At 41.4% G+C, this 18984-nt stretch overlaps 1 protein-coding gene across 1 annotated transcript in view; it reads left to right on the top strand.

Annotated features, from left to right (window-relative positions):
• The window catches only part of LOC126251894 (serine/threonine-protein kinase 32A), a 620320-nt gene that overhangs the window by 214262 nt on the left and 387074 nt on the right, over nt 1-18984 (top strand). Inside the window, exon 2 of the mRNA XM_049952606.1 lies at nt 2860-2915. Coding sequence (XP_049808563.1) covers nt 2860-2915 — 56 coding nt within the window. The remainder of the gene's footprint in view (nt 1-2859; nt 2916-18984) is intronic.

Below are 18984 nucleotides of genomic sequence, written 5' to 3'. Positions count from 1 at the left end.
GCATTTCTGTCCTAAGGCTGATTTCTTTTGAGTCTAGTGAGTGTAATCTACGTAGCATAGATCTAAAAGCAGCATATTTGTATTCAGTGGGGTGGCATGATGAGCTGCCAATTGTTATGTATGTGTATGTGCATTGCTGGTTTAGCAACTATAATGAAATATATAGAATTTTCTGTACGTACCACGTTTGCTTCTTTTGATGTAGCTAAACTATTTACAAATGCACTGACAGAAGAAATAATAGTTAATTTTTTAAAAAAAAAACTTAGTAAAACATAAAATACTGTCCATTTCAAAAATATCAGAGGTCACTGACATGTTGCAACTAACATTGTCACATAACTTAACCTTTAATGGAAAATTTACAACTAGAAAGAGGTTCGCTCCATGGGCAGCAGTATAAGAAGTTTCCTGTCACATTTGTTTCTCAATTATCTGAAAAAAACTTCTTTGAAGAAAACAATGGGCTCAAAAGTAAAACAGTATATTACTGGAGGTATGTTGATGATGAACTGCTGCAGTACGATGGTACAAAATTGGAGATCGAGGATCTACTTGCATTATTAATTTTATTCCACGAATACATAAAATTCACACTAGAATATGAGGACAACAAAAACGTAAATTTCCTGTATCTTAGAAATACCTGCCTCCAATAGAAACATAAGTTCAACGTAAACAGACATAACAGTTGACAACTCATCATTCTGTCCCACTGCAAACAAACCTTCTGCCTTTTAAGTCCGTGGCACACGGAGCGCACTCACTTGCCTTAGAAGAAATTAGCTTTAGGTCAAAGTTGGACAAAATAAAATGCAGACTATTGCCATAAACAATCGCCACACAGCCATACAGCCTCGTAATTTAGATTCACTAACATCCAAAAATAAGACAAAATATCACCATACTGACAAAGATGGGAACATGTTTGCCAGCAGCTGATACCCGGGCCATATGTCACAAAAAATTGCTAGGCTATTCAAACAAGCCAATGTAGCGGTTGTATTGTCTGATAGTAATAAGTTAGGACGCTTAGATAAACACAGGCAACTAAAAATTCAGCAGCAGCGGAATGTATAAAGTATCATTAGATAAACACAGATAACTAAAAATTCAGCAGCAGCGGAATGTATAAAGTATCATTCCCCAGTTGCCCTGCCCCTATGTGGGTAAGAAAGGCAGATATTCCAAAACCCATTTCCGAGGACACACAAATTCTTTCAGACTCAACCATTTAAAAAAATTGGTTATTTCACAGCACATAGTCGAAACGATGTACATTGTCAACAGGATAGAAAAGTGTTAGGCCGCACTTTACAATAAAGCCAATGGTAACACCTTTAATCTGTTACAACTAGAAATATACTTCTGCAAAATCAAAAAGCCTGGATCTGTTTTAAATGAACAGACAGATTTCCCTAGCCATATAATCTTTAGTAATTTTAAAGAATTATTTTAAGTTTATTTGTTGCACATATCAACTTTTTAATGCTCTATCCTCTAACTGCATCTCTGACGCTACATAGTAAAATAAATCTTTGTTCATATCACGTTAAACTATATCTGTAGAACGTTTTAAAAATGTGTAAACGAATATGCGCCTTGTCACGTGATGCTCGACGAGAGAATGAATAAACGAACGTATGCTGTCCTCAAAAAATTTAAAATGTTTTCCCTTGTTTGTTCTGTACGTTTTTTCCTCTTTTTACAATGTTTCTCTCATGTTTTCCGCACTTGATTCACAAAATAAAAAGCCTATAGTCTATCCTTTTCATAACAGAAACATGCATTTCACGTATTTCACCTCACTCAACAGCAAATGTAAATTATGTGTTAGTTACCATAGTTGAGTTTTCAGCTTATGACATTAGTCACTTATTTCACCTCGTGTATTAATGAATAGTAGTAGAGAGCACATCAAATCGAACGATTTGGCACGGTGATAGAACAGACTCGCATGCAGGAGAACGGAGGTACAAATTCCCATCCAGATGTAGCTCTCCCATTAATTGCCTGAATCGCTTCACACTCTTGGAGTACATCTGAATCTACGTGATTACTCTGCTATACACAATAAAGTGCCTGGCAGAGGGTTCAATGAACGACCTTCAAGCTGTCTCTCTACCGTTCCACTCTCGAACGGCACGCGGGAAATACGAGCACTTAAATTTTTCTGTGCGAGCACTGATTTCTCTTATTCATCGTGATGATCATTTCTCCCTATGTAGGTGGGTGCCAACGGAATGTTTTCTCAATCGGAGGAGAAACTGGTGATTGAAATTTCAAGATCCCGTCGCAACGAAAAACGCCTTTGTTTTACTGATAGCCACTCCAATTCACATATCATGTCTGTGACACTATCTCCCCTATTTCGCGATAATACAAAACATGCTGCCCTTTTTTGTAATTTTTCGATGTCATCTGTAAGTCCCACCTGATGTGGATCTCACACCGCACAGAAATACTCTTGAATAGGGCGGACAAGCGTGATGTAAGCAGCCTCTTTAGTAGACCTGTTGAACCTTCTAAGTGTTTTGCCAATGAATCGCAGTCAAAGCAAAGACTGGGATTGCTAATTTGAAATGTAGATAGTTAATTTGTTTCAGAATCCTTCAACAATCCGAGCTTGTGCACACACTCTAAGTGTTGCCTCTCGCGAGCGACTGAATTTCGAACTTCATTTATTTTACAGAGTAAAGTATTATACAGCTTGTGAATTTATAATTAAAAATATGATTGTACAGTTAACAACGACCAGATCCCATTTACGTGTGACTACTTACCTTTTCCTACTTACTCGCTTTCTGGTTTATGACTGGAGTTTCAACTAATAGTTGCCTTCTTTCTGTGCTTTTTCAGTTAATTTCGACCACTTCCAGATACTGAGAGCGATAGGAAAGGGCAGTTTTGGCAAGGTAAGACACTACATACAGATATTTTTCTTAAATGTATCTATATTGTGCAAAACCGTTAAAGATTCACTTCTTGGAAACGCCGTAATTGTCTCCCGTAGCGTCGTGGAATTTTTGAAGTCCGCCTCAAATATGAGTACAATCTTCCTTTGCAGCAGTGCAAAAGCGTGGCGCCGCGATGCGTCAACCTCGGGCTCAGCCATGCTTGTAACAGCAAGGCGAGAAAAAAGGCCAGAGTTCAGAAGTTCATATGAGATGTGAGGTGGGTTAATAACGTCACTTTGGCACCAAATTTCACCACAATTCTTCCCAACGACACCGAGGACGTGTCACGTGATGAGAAGGTCCTTTCTTTCCCTCTTACCCATGTTTTATCTCTTCTTTCGACGCATGTGCGACGGAGGTCAGAACAACGGCGTCACGCGTTAAAATGAAATTGTTTCCTTGTGAATGGACGTCGAAAAGATTTTAGACATATTGACGCTCAGAATCGTCACGTAGAGGCCTCAGAAGGAGCCGTAAAGGGGGTCAATGAAACAACGTCTTTCCTTCGGTCGTTGATTCTCACACATTTCACGGTCGAAAACGACAGTTCGCATTGTAGTGAGCACCATGACGAAGTTTTTATCCTTTGGCACTGCTGACACCCCCTGACGATTCAACGCTTTCCTAATGACAAAGTGGGGCAGCACCTTGATGCAACTCTCCGTGCTACTCTGTGCAAGTACTCCCAGTACCTACTGCAGCCTACATCCTTCTGAATCTGCTTACTGTATTCATCTCTTGGTCTCCCTCTACGATTTTTACCCTCCACGCTGCCCTCCAATACTAAATTGGTGATCCCTCGAAGTCTCAGAACATATCCTACCAACCGATCCCTTCTTCTAGTCAAGTTGTGCCACGAACTCCTCTTCTCTCCAATTCTATTCAATACCTCGTCATTAGTTACGTGATCTACCCATCTAATCTTCAGCATTCTTCTGTAGCACCACATTTCGAAAGCCTCTATTCTCTTCTTGTCTAAACTATTTATCGCCCACGTTTCACTTCCATACATGGCTACACTCCATACAAATACTTTCAGAAACGACTTCCTGACATTTAAATCTATACTCGATGTTAACAAATTTTTCTTCTTCAGAAACGCTTTCCTTGGCATTGCCAGTCTACATTTTATATCCTCTCTACTTCGACCATCATCAGTTATTTTGCTCCCCAAATAGCAAAACTCCTTTATTACTTTAAGTGTCTCATTTCCTAATCTAATTCCTTCAGCATCAGCCGACTTAATTCGACTACATTCCATTATCCTCGTTTTGCTTTTGTTGATGTTCATCTTATACCTTCCTTGCAAGACACTGTCCATTCCGTTCAACTGCTCTTCCAAGTCCTTTGCTGTCTCTGACAGAATTACAATGTCATCCGCGAACCTCAAAGTTTTTATTTCTTCTCCATAGATTTTAATACCTAATCCGAATTTTTCTTTTGTTTCCTTTACTGCTTGCTCAATATACAGATTGAATAACATCGGGGAGAGACTACAACCCTGTCTCACTCCCTTCCCAACCACTGATTCCCTTTCATGTCCCTCGACTTTTATAACTGCCATCTGGTTTCTGTACAAATTGTAAATAGCCTTTCGCTCCCTGTATTTTACCCCTGACACCTTCAGAATTTGAAAGAGAGTATTCCAGTCAACATTATCAAAAGCTTTCTCTATGTCTACAAATGCTAGAAACGTAGGTTTGCCCTTCCTTAATCTAGCTTCTAAGATAAGTCGTAGGGTCAGTATTGCCTCACGTGTTCCAACATTTCTACGGAATCCAAACTGATCTTCCCCGAGGTCGGCTTCTATTAGTTTTTGCATTCGTCTGTTAAGAATTCGCGTTAGTATTTTGCAGCTGTGGCTTATTAAACTGATAGTTCGGTAGTTTTCACATCTGTCAACACCTGCTTTCTTTGGATTGGAGTTATTATATTCTTCTTGAAGTCTAAGGGTATTTCGCCTGTCTCATACATCTTGCTCACCAGATGGTAGAGTTTTGTCAGGACTAGCTCTCCCAAGGCTGTCAGTAGTTCAAATGGAATGTCATCTACTCCGGGGGCCTTGTTTCAACTCAGGTCTTTCAGTGCTCTGTCAAACTCTTCACGCAGCATCGTATCTCCCATTTCATCTTCATCTATATCCTCTTCCATTTCCATAATATTGTCTTCAAGTACATCACCCTTGTATAGACCCTCTATATACTCCTTCCACCTTTCTGCTTTCCCTTCTTTGCTTAGAACTGGGTTTCCATCAAAGCTCTTGATATTCATGCAAGTGGTTCTCCTTTCTCCAAAGGTCTCTTTAATTTTCCTGTAGGCAGTATCTATCTTACCCCTAGTGAGATAAGCCTCTACATCCTTACATTTGTCCTCTAGCCATCCCTGCTTAGCCAATTTGCACTTCCTGTCGATCTCATATTTGGGACGTTTGTATTTCTTTTTGACTACTTCATTTACTGCATTTTTACATTTTCTCCTTTCATCATTTAAATTCAATATTTCTTCACTTACCCAAGGGTTTCCACTAGCCGTCGTCTTTTTACCTATTTGATCTTCTGCTGCCTTCACTATTTCATCCCCCAAAACTATCCATTCTTCTTCTACTGTATTTTTTTCTCCCATTCCTGTCTGTTGTTCCCTTATGCTCTCCCTGAAACCCTGTACAACCTCTGGTTTAATTAGTTTATCCAGGTCCCACCTCCTTAAATTCCCACCGTTTTGCAGTTTCTTCAGTTTTAATCTACAGTTCATAACCAGTCGATTGTGGTAACAGTCCACATCTGCACCTGGAAATTTCAATTTAAAACCTGGTTCCTAAATCTCTGTCTTACCATTATATAATCTATCTGATATCTTGTAGCATCTCCTGGGTTCTTCCATGTATTCAACCTTCTTTCATGATTCTTGAACCAACTGTTAGCTATGCTTAACTTATGCTCTGTGCAAAATTCTACCAGGTGGCTTCCTCTTTCATTTCTTAGCCCCAATCTATATTCAGCTACTATGTTTCCTTCTCTTCCTTTTCCTACTCTCGAATTCCAGTCACCCATAACTATTAAGTTTTCGTCTCCCTTCACTACCCGAATAATTTCGTTTGTCTCATCTACTGTAGTAGGCGTGGGCTTCGTGTCTATCTTGGCCACAATAATGTGTTCACTATGCTGTTTGTAGTAGCTTACCCGCACTACTATTTTTTGCTTCATTATTAAACCTACTTCTGCATTACCCCTATTTGATTTTGTATTTATAACCCTGTATTCACCTGACCAAAAGTGTTGTTCCTCCTGCCACCGAACTTCACTAATTCCCACTATATCTAACTTTAACCTATCCATTTCCCTTTTTAAATTTCTCTAACCTACCTGCCCGATTAAGGGATCTGACATTCGATGCTCCGATCCATAGAACGGCAGTTTTCTTTCTCCTGATAATGACGTCTTATTGAGCAGTCCGCGCCCGGAGATCCGAATGGGGGACTATTTTACCTCCGGAATATTTTACCCAAGAGGAAAATGGCTTCAAATGGCTCTGAGCACTATGGGACTTAACATCTGAGGTCATCAGTCCCCTAGAACTTATAACTACTTAAACCTAAGTAACCTAAGGACGACACACACATCCATACCCGAGGCAGGATTCGAACCGTAGCGATCGCGCCGTTCCAGACTGAAGCGCCCAGTACCGCTCCGCCACTTCGGCCGGCTTGCCTAAGAGGACGCCGTCATCATTTAATCATACAGTAAAGCTGCATGCCCTCGGGAAAAATTACTGCTGTAGTTTCCCCTTGCTTTGAGCCGTTCGCAGTACCGCAGTACCAGAACAGCAAGGCCATTTTGGTTAGTGTTACAAGGCCAGATCAGTCAATCATCCAGACTGTTGCTCCGGCAACTACTGAAAAGGCTGCTGCCCCTCTTCACTAGGGACTATCAAAAGCATTCGATGAGATTAACGTGATACGAAGTAGGAAAGAGTGCTCAATCTCCATCAGCCCACCTGTTTCATCCCCTCCTGTGGCGTGGTCAAGGAGGGGTATGATATCTACAAATGCAAGACTGACACGGAAAATTGTCCCTCTGAGACCTCCCAATTCGGCAACAAACTCGGCGTCATCCGTCCACTTCTGTTTGTGACCGAACCAGCCGATTCCACGTGTGACCGATTCGTAGTATTAAATAACTCTTGTACGAAATCGCGCGGAATCGTACTGTCTTTACGAAACGTAGTTGAAAACAACAAACTCTTAACTAAGGACGTCTTTCCTTCTACTAATTTTGTTTAAATAAATACATTTTCAGTGCACATAATAACGTTAGTTGTTTTCTGCTGAGTGAGAGTTCCATGCCAGCCGTCCGGACGAAAACGAATGCCTTTTGGAAGCGGGTAGCGGCCCTCCTCTGCCGCCTAGCGGACACTGGCACAACAAATCTTAACGGTGTCTCCGCGGCCGCGTTCTTCTGCTCAAGCCACAATACAGCCGTTCACTCACCCCCGCTAACGTAAACTTTCCACTGAAAAATGTTACTGCAAATATTGTTAATAAACTTTCTATGTTGAACAAAATCTATGAGCGGTGTAACGTAATAGACTTTACACTGCAAGGCGATCATTTAACGTGGGCTTCTACACAAAGCGCAATGTGGATGAAGGGGCTCGATAATCAAATTCGGTGGGGCACACAGGATTGTACAATGTCTGACCTAGCTGTTATCAGATCCATCCACACCGCAGTAGCACACCACAGCAGACTCGAAACCTTACCTTAGTTAGGCCCACTGTAAGAAAAACTGTTCCTAAAATTTTATTTTCGGTCGCCAGCTTTGAAGGAGCAATTATGAAATATTTAAACGTTTTTCTTTTAATTGGTTTTAGTGTGACAGTGCCTTTCAATGGCTGTAATTTTTTTTTTTTTTTTTTGTATTACTTGAATTTACTTCGAAACAACATGGAAGCAAACTGGGACTGGCCAAGTGGCAGCCATCTTTACTTTTGAAAAACTTGTTACGTAAATCATGAATTAGCATGCAAAACAAATTTAAATGTGTAGCAACATTAAAGTTATTTCTTTGAACAAAGCGACCACCTTTAGAGATGGTGTTATAAAGCAAAGCAATTTCTTAAATTGAATGTCTCTCTCTTTCTCTCTCTACTATGAAGTAGTTCGTAATAATAATAATGAATTTACTTATCGTACCTTTTACTCAACTATTAAACAAACAAGCCAAAAAACTTTCAAACTGTCATCTCCCAGCAAAACACGACCAAGAAAAAGGACTGGTGATGACTTGGTGCAGAAATTTTCGGAGAATAAGTTTGAAAGTAAGTTGACTGTAACCCTTACATGTTCTGAGATCAAACAAACAAGTCTATAAAATTAGTGCTTGCCTTGCGTAGCGTGCTGGTGGGCTCCTAGTACTGTAGGTACAACAATTTCGGTCTGTTCTTCACGTCCACAGTGATGGACTTCCTTCTTGATAGACACGTCACAAGGAGCAGCAATTTTTACTCGTTTGAGCGTCAGTCGGATCCCATCATAAAATTATTCGGATGTTCTTGCTTTCCGATTTGATACATACTGGAGACGACTTTGGCCGACAGGACCGATTCCAGATCTCTGGTACAGAACCGAGTGGAGGGTCTGAATCAGAGGCGACCGTGCAGGCTGCAGATTCCTCGACTTGTGCCATAGAGTGGTTGGGTGTCGAGTTCTGCTGAATAGGTCAGGAGTCCACTACACACAGGAGGCGGCTACACGGGTAGCAGGAGCTGTGTGGCGTGGACTGGGCGGCTTTTTATGGGCGAGGGCTTCGGGAAAACACAAGAAGGACTTGAGTCACAAGGGTGCAGGACAAACACAGGAAGAACGTAGATACAGGAACCATTGGTATAACAGTTGTAAATTGTCGTAGTTGTTTTGGGAAAGTACCAGAGCCGCAGGCACTAACAGAAAGCACTGATGCTCAAATCGTTATAGACATTGAAAGCTGGCTAAAGCCAGAATAAGCTCAGCCGAAATTTTTGCGAAGAACCGAACGGTGTTCCGAAAGGATAAACTAAAACAGTTGGTAGTGGCGTGTTTATTGCTGTTAGAAGTAGTTTACTTTGTCGCGGAATTGAAGTAATAGTTCCTGTAAGTATGGGCAGAGGTCATTGTTGGCAGCCGGAATAAAATAATAATTGGATCCCTTCACTGACCTCCCAATTCAGATGACACAATTGCTGACAAGCTCAAAGAAAACTTGAGTTTGATTTGAAACACGTACCCGAGTCATACAATTATAGGTGGTAGTGACTTTATTTTACTCTCGATATATTGGCGAAAATACATGTTTAATTCCGGAGGTACGTATAAAACATCATCCGAAATTGGGCTAAACGAATTCTTTGAAAATTATCTCGAGCAGTTAGTTCATGAGCCCACACGATTAGGAAACTGTTGTGAAATCACAATTTACTTCTTAGCAACAAATAATCCTGAGCTAATAACGAGCTTCAAAACGGATACAGGGATTAGTGAAAACAGGGTTGTTGTTGTAAAATTTAGTATGGTGACCCGTCCCAAAATCCTCCAAATATAATCAAAAATATATTTATTCAAAAAAGTAGATAAAAATTCACTTGCCGCCTTCCTGAGAGACAAAGTCCACTTATTCCAAATTAATGATGTAAGTATAGACCAGATGTTGGTTGAATTCAAAGAAATGGTATTGGCAGCAATTCAGAGTTTTATACCAAATAAATTAACAAACGACGGAGTTGATCTTACTTGGTAAACAAAAAGTGTCAGAACGCTGTTGCAGAAACAACAAAAGAAACATACCAAATTCAAACGGACGCAAAATCTCCAAGATGGGTGATCTTTTACAGAAGATCGAAATTTAACGCGGACTGTCTCGAAACCTGGCAGAAAATCCAAAGAGATTCTGGTCGACTGTTAGTAACTTAGAAGTAGATATCCTTGGAATAGTGAAGCAACTTAAATCACTTAATAAAAGCAAGTCTTTGGCTCCAGACTGTATACCAGTTAGGTTCCTTTCAGAGTATGCTTATTGCAATGGCTCCATACTTATCAATCACACACAACCGTTCACTCGACGAAAGATCAGTACCAAAAGACTAGAAAGTTCCACAGGTCACACCAATATTCAAGAAAGGTAGTAGGAGTAATCCGCTAAATTACAGGCCCATATCATTAACGTAGACATGCATTAGGATTCTGGAACTCATATTGTGTTCGAACATTATGAATTATCTCGAAGAAAACGGTCTACTGACACACAGTCAACACCGATTTAGAAAACGTCGTTCTTGTGAAGCACAACTACCTCTTTACTCGCACGAAGTGTTGAGTGCTATTGGCAATGGATTTCAAATTGATTCCGCATTTTTGGATATCCGGAAGGCTTTTGACACTGTACCGCACAAGCGGGGGGAAATTGTGTGCTTACGGAATATCGTCTGAATTATGTGACTAGATGCGTTATTTCGTGTCAGAGATGTCACAGTTCGTAATAATTAACGGAAAGTCATCGAGTAAAAATGAAGTGATTTCTGGCGTTCCTCAAGGTAGTGTTATAGGCCCTTTGCTGTTCCTTATCTATACAAACGATTTGGGAGGCAATGTGAGCAACGGTATTAGGTTGTTTGCAGATGCCGCTTTCGTTTATCGAGTAGTAAAGTCATCAAAAGATCAAAACAAATTGCATCCCGATTTAGAAAAGATATGTGTATGGTGCGAAAATTGGCAATTGACCCTAAATAACGAAAAGGGTGAGGTCATCCACATGAGTGCTCAAAGGAAACCGTTAAACTTCGGTTATACGATAAATCAGTCAAATCTAAAGCCTTAAATTCAACTAAGTACCTAGGAATTACAATTACGAACAACTTAAATTGGAAGGAACACACAGAAAATGCTGTGGGGGAGGATAACCAAAGACCGCGTTTTATTGTCGGGACACTTAGGAAATGTTACAGATCTTGTCCGTCCTCTTTTAGAATACTGCTGAGCGGTGTGGGATCCTTACCAGGTAGGTTTCACGGAGTATATCAAAAAAAGTTCAAAGAAAAAAATTTGGAAATTTGTGGTAAGGACTGTTGGACCAAGCTGATGAGGTCATCGGTCCCTAGGCTTACGAACTACTTAATCCAACTTAAACTAACTTACGCTTAAGACATCACACTCCCATGCCCGTGGGAGGACTCGAACCTCCGACGGGGGCAGCCGCGAGAACCATGACAAGACGCCTGAGACCGCATGGCTACCCCACGCGGCAGTTCAGAGAACGGCAGCACGTTTTATAGTATGGAGAAATAGGGGAGAGAGTGTCACTGAAATGATACAGGATTTGGGATGGATATCATTAAAACAGAGGGAATCTTCTCGCGAAATTATAATCACCAACTTTCTCCTCCGAATGCGAAAATGTTTTGTTGACGCTTACCTATATAGGGAGAAACCATCACCACGGTAAAATAAGGGAAATCAGAGATCGTACCCAAAGAAGTAGGTGTTCATTCTTTCCGCATGGTACATGAGATTGGAATAACAGAGAATCGTAAAGGTAGTTCGATGCATCCATTGCGAGGCACTTAAATGTGATTTGCAGAGTATCCATGTAGATGCAGATGCAGATAGATTTTGTATCATAATATTCAGTTATGCCTATTTTGTTAACTGAAAATAATAAGTATGTGAAATGGTGAACTAAAAAAGGAGAATGTGAAAGATAAAATAAAAAAAAATTAAAACATGAGACACAAATAAGTAAAATAAATATTAAGATACAACGAAAATTTAGGTGGTGTAATTGGGTATGTTGAAAATACTCGAACAGCACACTGTGTGTAGCTTGTTTTTCTAAAATGGTATTTCAGAAACGAGCTATATTATTTATGGACAGCTTTAGTACATATGGACGTATGTGGCGTGAAAGCTTCTTTAATTTATTTTGTAACATGAATTTTCATTATTCGAAATTAATTAATAGTGGTAACATTTTGAAAAATTTCAAATTATTACAGATGTTAATTATACAATCTTCAATAACGTTAATTACTGTTCAATTTTCTTATCAAGAACATTTTTATGTACCAAGGTTTTGAAGATGTTCCAAATTACTTTCTGTGGTGTGATTTTTCCGTTGAAACTGAAGCTAGTGAAAAACGAAAAAAAAGTATTGAATTATTTTGACCCCTCTGCATACCCGACTAATTTCATCAACATCTTTTGTTTGCAGCTGGGAATCTTTCGTTGTTAATGGAAATCTTGTGTATTAAACTGGCATTCAAAATATTTCAGGACTATGGAGTCGAATATCTATGATGATGTGCTCGCATTTATGAAATAATCTCTTTGTGTAAATCGTCATTTCATAAGACTGCATATATCAGATAATGGGTTGTGGTTAGTGAAATGATGAGTGAGGATCTCCATATTTCTGCTTAAGTTTTATTTTTCTTCGTTATTTAAGCTTCAGATTCTATTTTTCGTCCTTTTTAACTGGAAACTGGGAAGTTTCTTTCGTGCTTTGGGGAGACCACATTTAAACGTTTATTGTCGTATCTGATGTGTATTCTGCTCCGAATAAACGAAACTTTCAAATGAGACGCCAGCCTCAAAGGAGGAACTCATCTTAAGATTCTCGGCCCTTTGTTCCAGAATAGTACTGTGGTCATCTGGCAGGCGGAAACGTCCTCGATAGCAATGAACCACAACCCGGGCTTTCACTCTGAGAATCATCCCCCACGACCTTCTCCAGAAAAGAGAATATCGCGAGAATAGAGTGGTCTGAAGTAAAATACACTCGGTAACAGTCATTCTATGGTGGTCCAAGAATTGTGTGGTCACATTCGCCTCAAGGTCATGTGGTATAGATTTCGTTATCCCTAGTGAGGACCATATTCAATTCACACGACCACATTTGTTGTCATGTTGTTAGATGATAATGTTCAAAAATGGTTCAAATGGCTCTGAGCGCTATGGGACTTAACATCTTTGGTCATCAGTCATCTAGAACTTAGAACTACTTAAACCTAACTAACCTAAGGACATCACACAACACCTAGTCATCACGAGGCAGAGAAAATCCCTGACCCTGCCGGGAATCGAACCCGGGAAGATAATGTCTTGATCTTCTTAAGCTTTTCGCCTTGTCCAGTCTTTCTTGTGGAATTTTTTAATGCACACATCAAGAAAAGTTTTGCGACACCTCGGTTCTGAGAGTTCCGGAACCTGTACAGAAAATTGGAACAGAGAACAACATAAACATCATTTCCGCCCTTTTTATTGCTCACGAAAACCACACATTGCATGTTGTACCACCATACAGCAAGACCTTCAGAGGTGGTGGTCCAAATTGCTGTACCTACCGGTTCCTCTAATACCCAGTAGCACCTCTTGCATTGACGCATGCCTGTATTCGTCGTGGCATTCTATCCATAAGTTCATCAAGGCATTGTAGGTCCAGATTGTCCCGCTCCTCAACGGCCATTCGGCGTAGGTCCCTGAGAGTGGTTGGTGGGTCACGTCGTCCATAAAAAGTCCTTTCCAAACTATCCGAGGCATGTTCGATAGGGTTCATGTCTGGAGAACATGCTGGCCACTTCAGTCGAGCGTTGTAGTTTCCTGAAGGAAACCATTCAGAAGATGTGCACAATGGAATAGCGAGTTGTCGTCCATGAAGACGAATGCCTCGCCAATACGCAGCAGCTACGGTTGCACTGTCCGTCGGGGGATGGAATTCACGTATCGTAAAGCCTTACGGCGCCTTCCCTGACCACCAGCAGCGTACGTCGGCCCCGTATAATGCCACCCCAAAACAGCAGGGAACCTCCACCTTGCTGCACTCACTGGTCAGTGTGTCTAAGGCGTTCAGCCTGACCGTGTTGTCTCCAAATACGTCTCCGACGATTATCTGGTTGAAGGCATATGCGACACTCATCTGTGAAGTGAACGTGATGCCAATCCTGAGCGGTCCATTCGGCATGAGCACATCTGTACCGCGCTGCATGGTATCGTGGTTGCAAAGATGGACCTCGCCATAGACGTCGGGAGTGAAGTTGGGCATCATGCAGCCTATTTGGCACAGTTTGAGTCGTAACACGACGTCCTGTTGCTGAACGAGAAGCATTATTCAAAGTGGTGGGGTTGCTTTCAGAGTTCCTCCGAGCCATAATCCGTAGGTAGCGGTCATACACCGTAGTAGTAGCCCTTGGGCGGCCTGAGCGAGGCATGTCATCGACAGTTCGTGTCTCTCTGTATCTCCTCCATGTGCGAACAACGTCGCTTTGGTTCACTCCGAGACGCCGGGACACTTCCCTTGTTGAGAGCCCTTCCTGGCACAAAGTATCAATGCGGACGCGACCGTCTAGGCATGGTTGAACTATAGACAACACGAGCCGTGTACCTCCTTCCTGGTGGCATGACTGGAACTGATCGGCTGTCGGACCCCTTCCGTCTAATAGGTGCTGCTCTGCATGGCTGTTTACTTTTTTGGGCGGGTTTAGTGACATCTCTCAAGAGTCGAAGGGACTGTGTCTGTGATACAATACCCACAGTCAACGTCTATCTTCAGCAGTTTTGGGAAACGGGGTGAATCAAAACTTTTTTGATGTGTGTATGTACAGCATAAAGAACTGTATCCAATGCGCCATGGAAATAAAAATAGGTCAGGTTTACGCCAAGTGAGTGGTCGACAGTAGGAATTCCCATTCTAGTATTCTGATCATCACTTACAGATGTAATGCTTGTAGAAAAGAATGAATGACACAAGAAAACAGCTAAGGGACAATTTACGCCACATCTAATCCTCCCATTTTTTCGAATAATTATGATATATATACATGTGTTCCATTTACAATGACTTTTAAAATTTTACTTGAAACCCTTTTAATAAAAATTTGTCGATAGGATACGAATAGTCAGTAGCTCACCAGCGATTAGCTTTTATATACATGAAATTCCTCACGTGTGTTCATTGACAATGTGCTTTCCATAAAAGTGCAACTCAACCTTGGTATGTGTTTCATGGTATTATATAATTTATTTTACTGTATTTCAATTCTGACGTGACATGTACAACCATTTATTTTTTATTTTTTAAACCTGATAGTATCCGAAGCAGGCCGAAAGCTATCGTTCCGTTTTAAATTATTGTAATTGTACCGAACAAAAAATAATTATCAAAACAATTAGTTGCTCTGTGTCTCCATCTCGACTAAACAGTCATTCTGCTAGGAATGAGTATTCCCTGCTTCTATGGCTCAAATGGCTCTGAGCACTATGGGACTCAACTGCTGAGGTCATTAGTCCCCTAGAACTTAGAACTAGTTAAACCTAACTAACCTAAGGACATCACAAACATCCATGCCCGAGGCAGGATTCGAACCTGCGACCGTAGCGGTCTTGCGGTTCCAGACTGCAGCGCCTTTAACCGCACGGCCACTTCGGCCGGCCCTGCTTCTATGAATGAAAAGCTACGCCGTAGCTCCGTTGAGTATCAGTAATATTTTCTCGAGCACTCGTTTTCGCATACAGTTATTTAACTGTATGAAGAAGGAGAATAATACGCAGACTTTAAACTGATAGAAAATTGCGCTCTCGAAAAGTGTGTGGAGAGAAAATGACAAGACTCACTGTGGTTTAAAAAAAAATTCGTTAGGGAACCAGAGATTGTTGCATCCTCGTTCAAAAAAAACGCCAAAATGTCAGTAACAAAAGTTAGTACAAACTGGTGTGTCTACAAAAAGATCGATGCGGGAAGCGAAAGGTCTTGCCGAGAATCAGTGTAAATTCCATTCCTACGTAAAATCACTATGCGAGTCGAATAAATCTGTCCAGTTCCTCGTCGACCAGTGTGGTGAGGTAACAGAAGATAGAAAAAGAAAATATGAAGTTTTAAACTTTGCTTATAAAAAATCATTCACGCAGGAGGATCGTACTGAAATACCATCGTCTGACCGTCATAGAGAGGTCCTTATGGAGGACATAAAGACACGCATCCCTGGCGCTGAGAAGCAACTGGAAGTTGCTGGGTGCGGATGGAATCCTAAGCATGTTTTAGATAGTGTGCTCTACGGCATTGGCCCCTTACTAAACCCACATGTACCACGAATACATCTTTCCCAGCGTAAAGCAGCGCCGTTGACTGCTGTGTATAAGATGGGTAAACGAAGTGACCCGTCAAATTAGGGAGTAATAGTCCGTACATCTGCAGATTCTTGATCATATTCGAAGTTCGAAGATTATAGATTTCCCTGAGAGAAAGAAGTTTCTATTCACAAATGAGCACAAATCAGGTAATCCAGAAACGATCGCTCATGCAAAACTCAGTTTGCCCTTTTCTGACGTGATGTCCTGCCGACTGTGGATACAGAGCAGCAAGCAAAGACCGTATTATTACATTTACGCAAAGCTTTTGATGTTGCACCACTGCAGACCGTTAATGATGATCCGAGTGTATGGATAGGTTTATAGATACGTGAATGGCTCGAAGCGTATTTAAGTAATAGAACCCAGTATTCAAGGGAGAGTATTCATCAGAGGCAAGGGTATCGTTAGGAGTGCCACGAGGGAGAAGCTATATAGCCGTTCTTTTTCTTTGCATACGTAAATAATCTGGCGGGTAGGATGACCTGCAGTCTGCGACTGTTCGCTGATGACGATGTTGAAATGCCTGGGATGGCAGGACAGAGCAGATTAGGCTGTGGAATGGTACCAATATACGTTCCCGTCAGTTGCACTGAACATACAAACACACAATATTACAACAAGGATGCAAAACACTCAAGACTTTAATCGACCTCCCTTGATTAACTTTAGATCGGCTGTAGGCTGCACTCAAAATCCAAGACACAAGGCCTAAGCATGGAATTGAAATACAAGGTTCTTCTGGAGGTTTCACCCAAAAATATTTTCTAAATCTTCAATCTAAACAGGCTAAAGGCCTTAGCATTTTAATTTTAATTGAACTTGGCTAGAGGTCGCATATTAAGCAATAAGAAGAGTTACAATCAAAAAGCAGAAGGCCTTATCTTACAACATTTCATGCAAAATTCGGCTGACGGCCCCATATAAAAGAATAAAAATCTTATCCCTTAAGGGCCAGACAAGAACATTAATTTAAGAAATATTTAAACTCGACCGAAGGCCGCAAATCAGAAAATAATTTAACGGCTTAAGCCCAGGAAAGAAGAGTTTCAATTTTAAAAGGCAGAAGGCCGTACCTCAAAAAATTTCATACAAAATTCTGCTGAAGTCCCCTATAAAGAATTACAATCTCATGGCTTCAGGGCAAGACAACAACATTAATTTAAGATATACTGATACTCGGCTGAAGGCCACACATCAACCAAATAACTAAAACCCAAAAAGGGAAATTACCAAGTAACACACAAGGAACGGTGCTCAGAAGTTTCCCAAGGTCGGTCTGGGATTGTAACACTAACGCCCATTTAGGTGAGACAGACACCCTGTCAAACGACTCCTTAATCTGAAAGCAACCGAACCGACAGACAGCCGACCGATCAATCAACAAAATCAATTCCGCTCCACGCAACCAGCAAAACGACCACAAGCTTTCAACACAACGACACACAGGGAATTGGCGCCCACAACGTCCAACAACACCTCGGCTGTCGAACTACAAGCCACGCTGGACAGCAACAACACGACGATGAAAATACACTGCCGAAAATTACGTCAACGACTAGGGCAGGTAACCGGAACTTCAACGGCCACAAGATAGAAGATACCGCTGGTCAACTTCAATAACCGGTAATAAATTAAATTAAACTCTACAGGAAGACGACCGACATCTTAGCCGACTTAAATACACACACGTTGTTGGTCGTGAGAATGTCCCAAAAGCGGCAACCAGGATCAAACGAAGAATTTCAAACAGTCGAGGCTCGATATTAGGTTAAGTGAGGACTCAACTTTCACGTCCAAGATCGGTGGGCGACGAACTTCGTAGAATTCGCAAGCAGCACCTCACACTCGAACCACGCGTGCACGCCGCCAACAACTCCGGCCCCACTCCGCGCGACGGGGCTTCCTTGCTGCTCCACGCCAACCGACCCACTGGGCACACGCCGCCCAACCGCAAACTATATCCGCCACACCAAAGATACACGCTGCTGCTACCACACACGGATAGGACAGCAACATTATCGCGATAACCGCAGGAGAAATAAAACCACAGAAATGCGACCAAGGTGTATTCCAAGATAAGCATGACTCGAGCCAGCCACGGCTCAGATGTAGTGCCAGGGAGTATCGTCGTTTGCCGAAGACTACACGATGCCTTGGAAAGAATTTGTGTTTGGTGTGACGGCTGGCAGCTTGCTCTATATGTAGAAAAATGTGAGTTAAAGCAGCAGAGTTGGAAAAAGAGTCGTGTAATATTCGAATACAGTACTTGTAGTGTCCTGCTTGACATAGTCGTGCCACTTGTGTACAGAGTGTTAGTGGTATAGGCGCAGATATTTTTATTGGTGACTAAAGACAGAGCACTGAACAACATTACGCCAATATTTACTTCGTTTGCAGGCTACTAATTATAGGTATTACGATTAGCATGTTTTTGGTTGGTTAGTACCTCCAAGTATATGTGGCAAGAGCAGGCCATCAGCGTTTATTTTACCCCTGGAAAACAAGTCAGAAATCAGGTGTTGACGCGTGGGCACGTGGGCGTAAAACGGTTAATCCATACTAACAGGCGTAGTCAACTTAGTGGTGCAGTCACGAACGTACAGAAAACGACAGGTAGTAAATCATGTGATCTGTTCGCTGGAAGGCTATTAGACGCAAAGAAAAAGAACTAACACGCTCGTGTGAGTACGTATTAAGGTACCAATGATCACGGTGTCTGCACTTGCACGCCTAACGCCCTGTCTATGGGCGTAACGTTGCAAAAGGAAATGAAATCCGATGGACACTTAAGGACGGTAATATGGAAGACAAATGCTTGACAGCGGTTACTTGCAAGAATTTTAGGAAGGCATAGCTCAACTATAAATGAAACCAAGT

Source organism: Schistocerca nitens, chromosome 4 (genome assembly GCF_023898315.1).
Source record: "Schistocerca nitens isolate TAMUIC-IGC-003100 chromosome 4, iqSchNite1.1, whole genome shotgun sequence".
Lineage (NCBI taxonomy): Eukaryota > Metazoa > Arthropoda > Insecta > Orthoptera > Acrididae > Schistocerca > Schistocerca nitens.
Note: the sequence above shows the minus strand (reverse complement) of the source record. Positions and strands in the feature narration are given on the sequence as shown.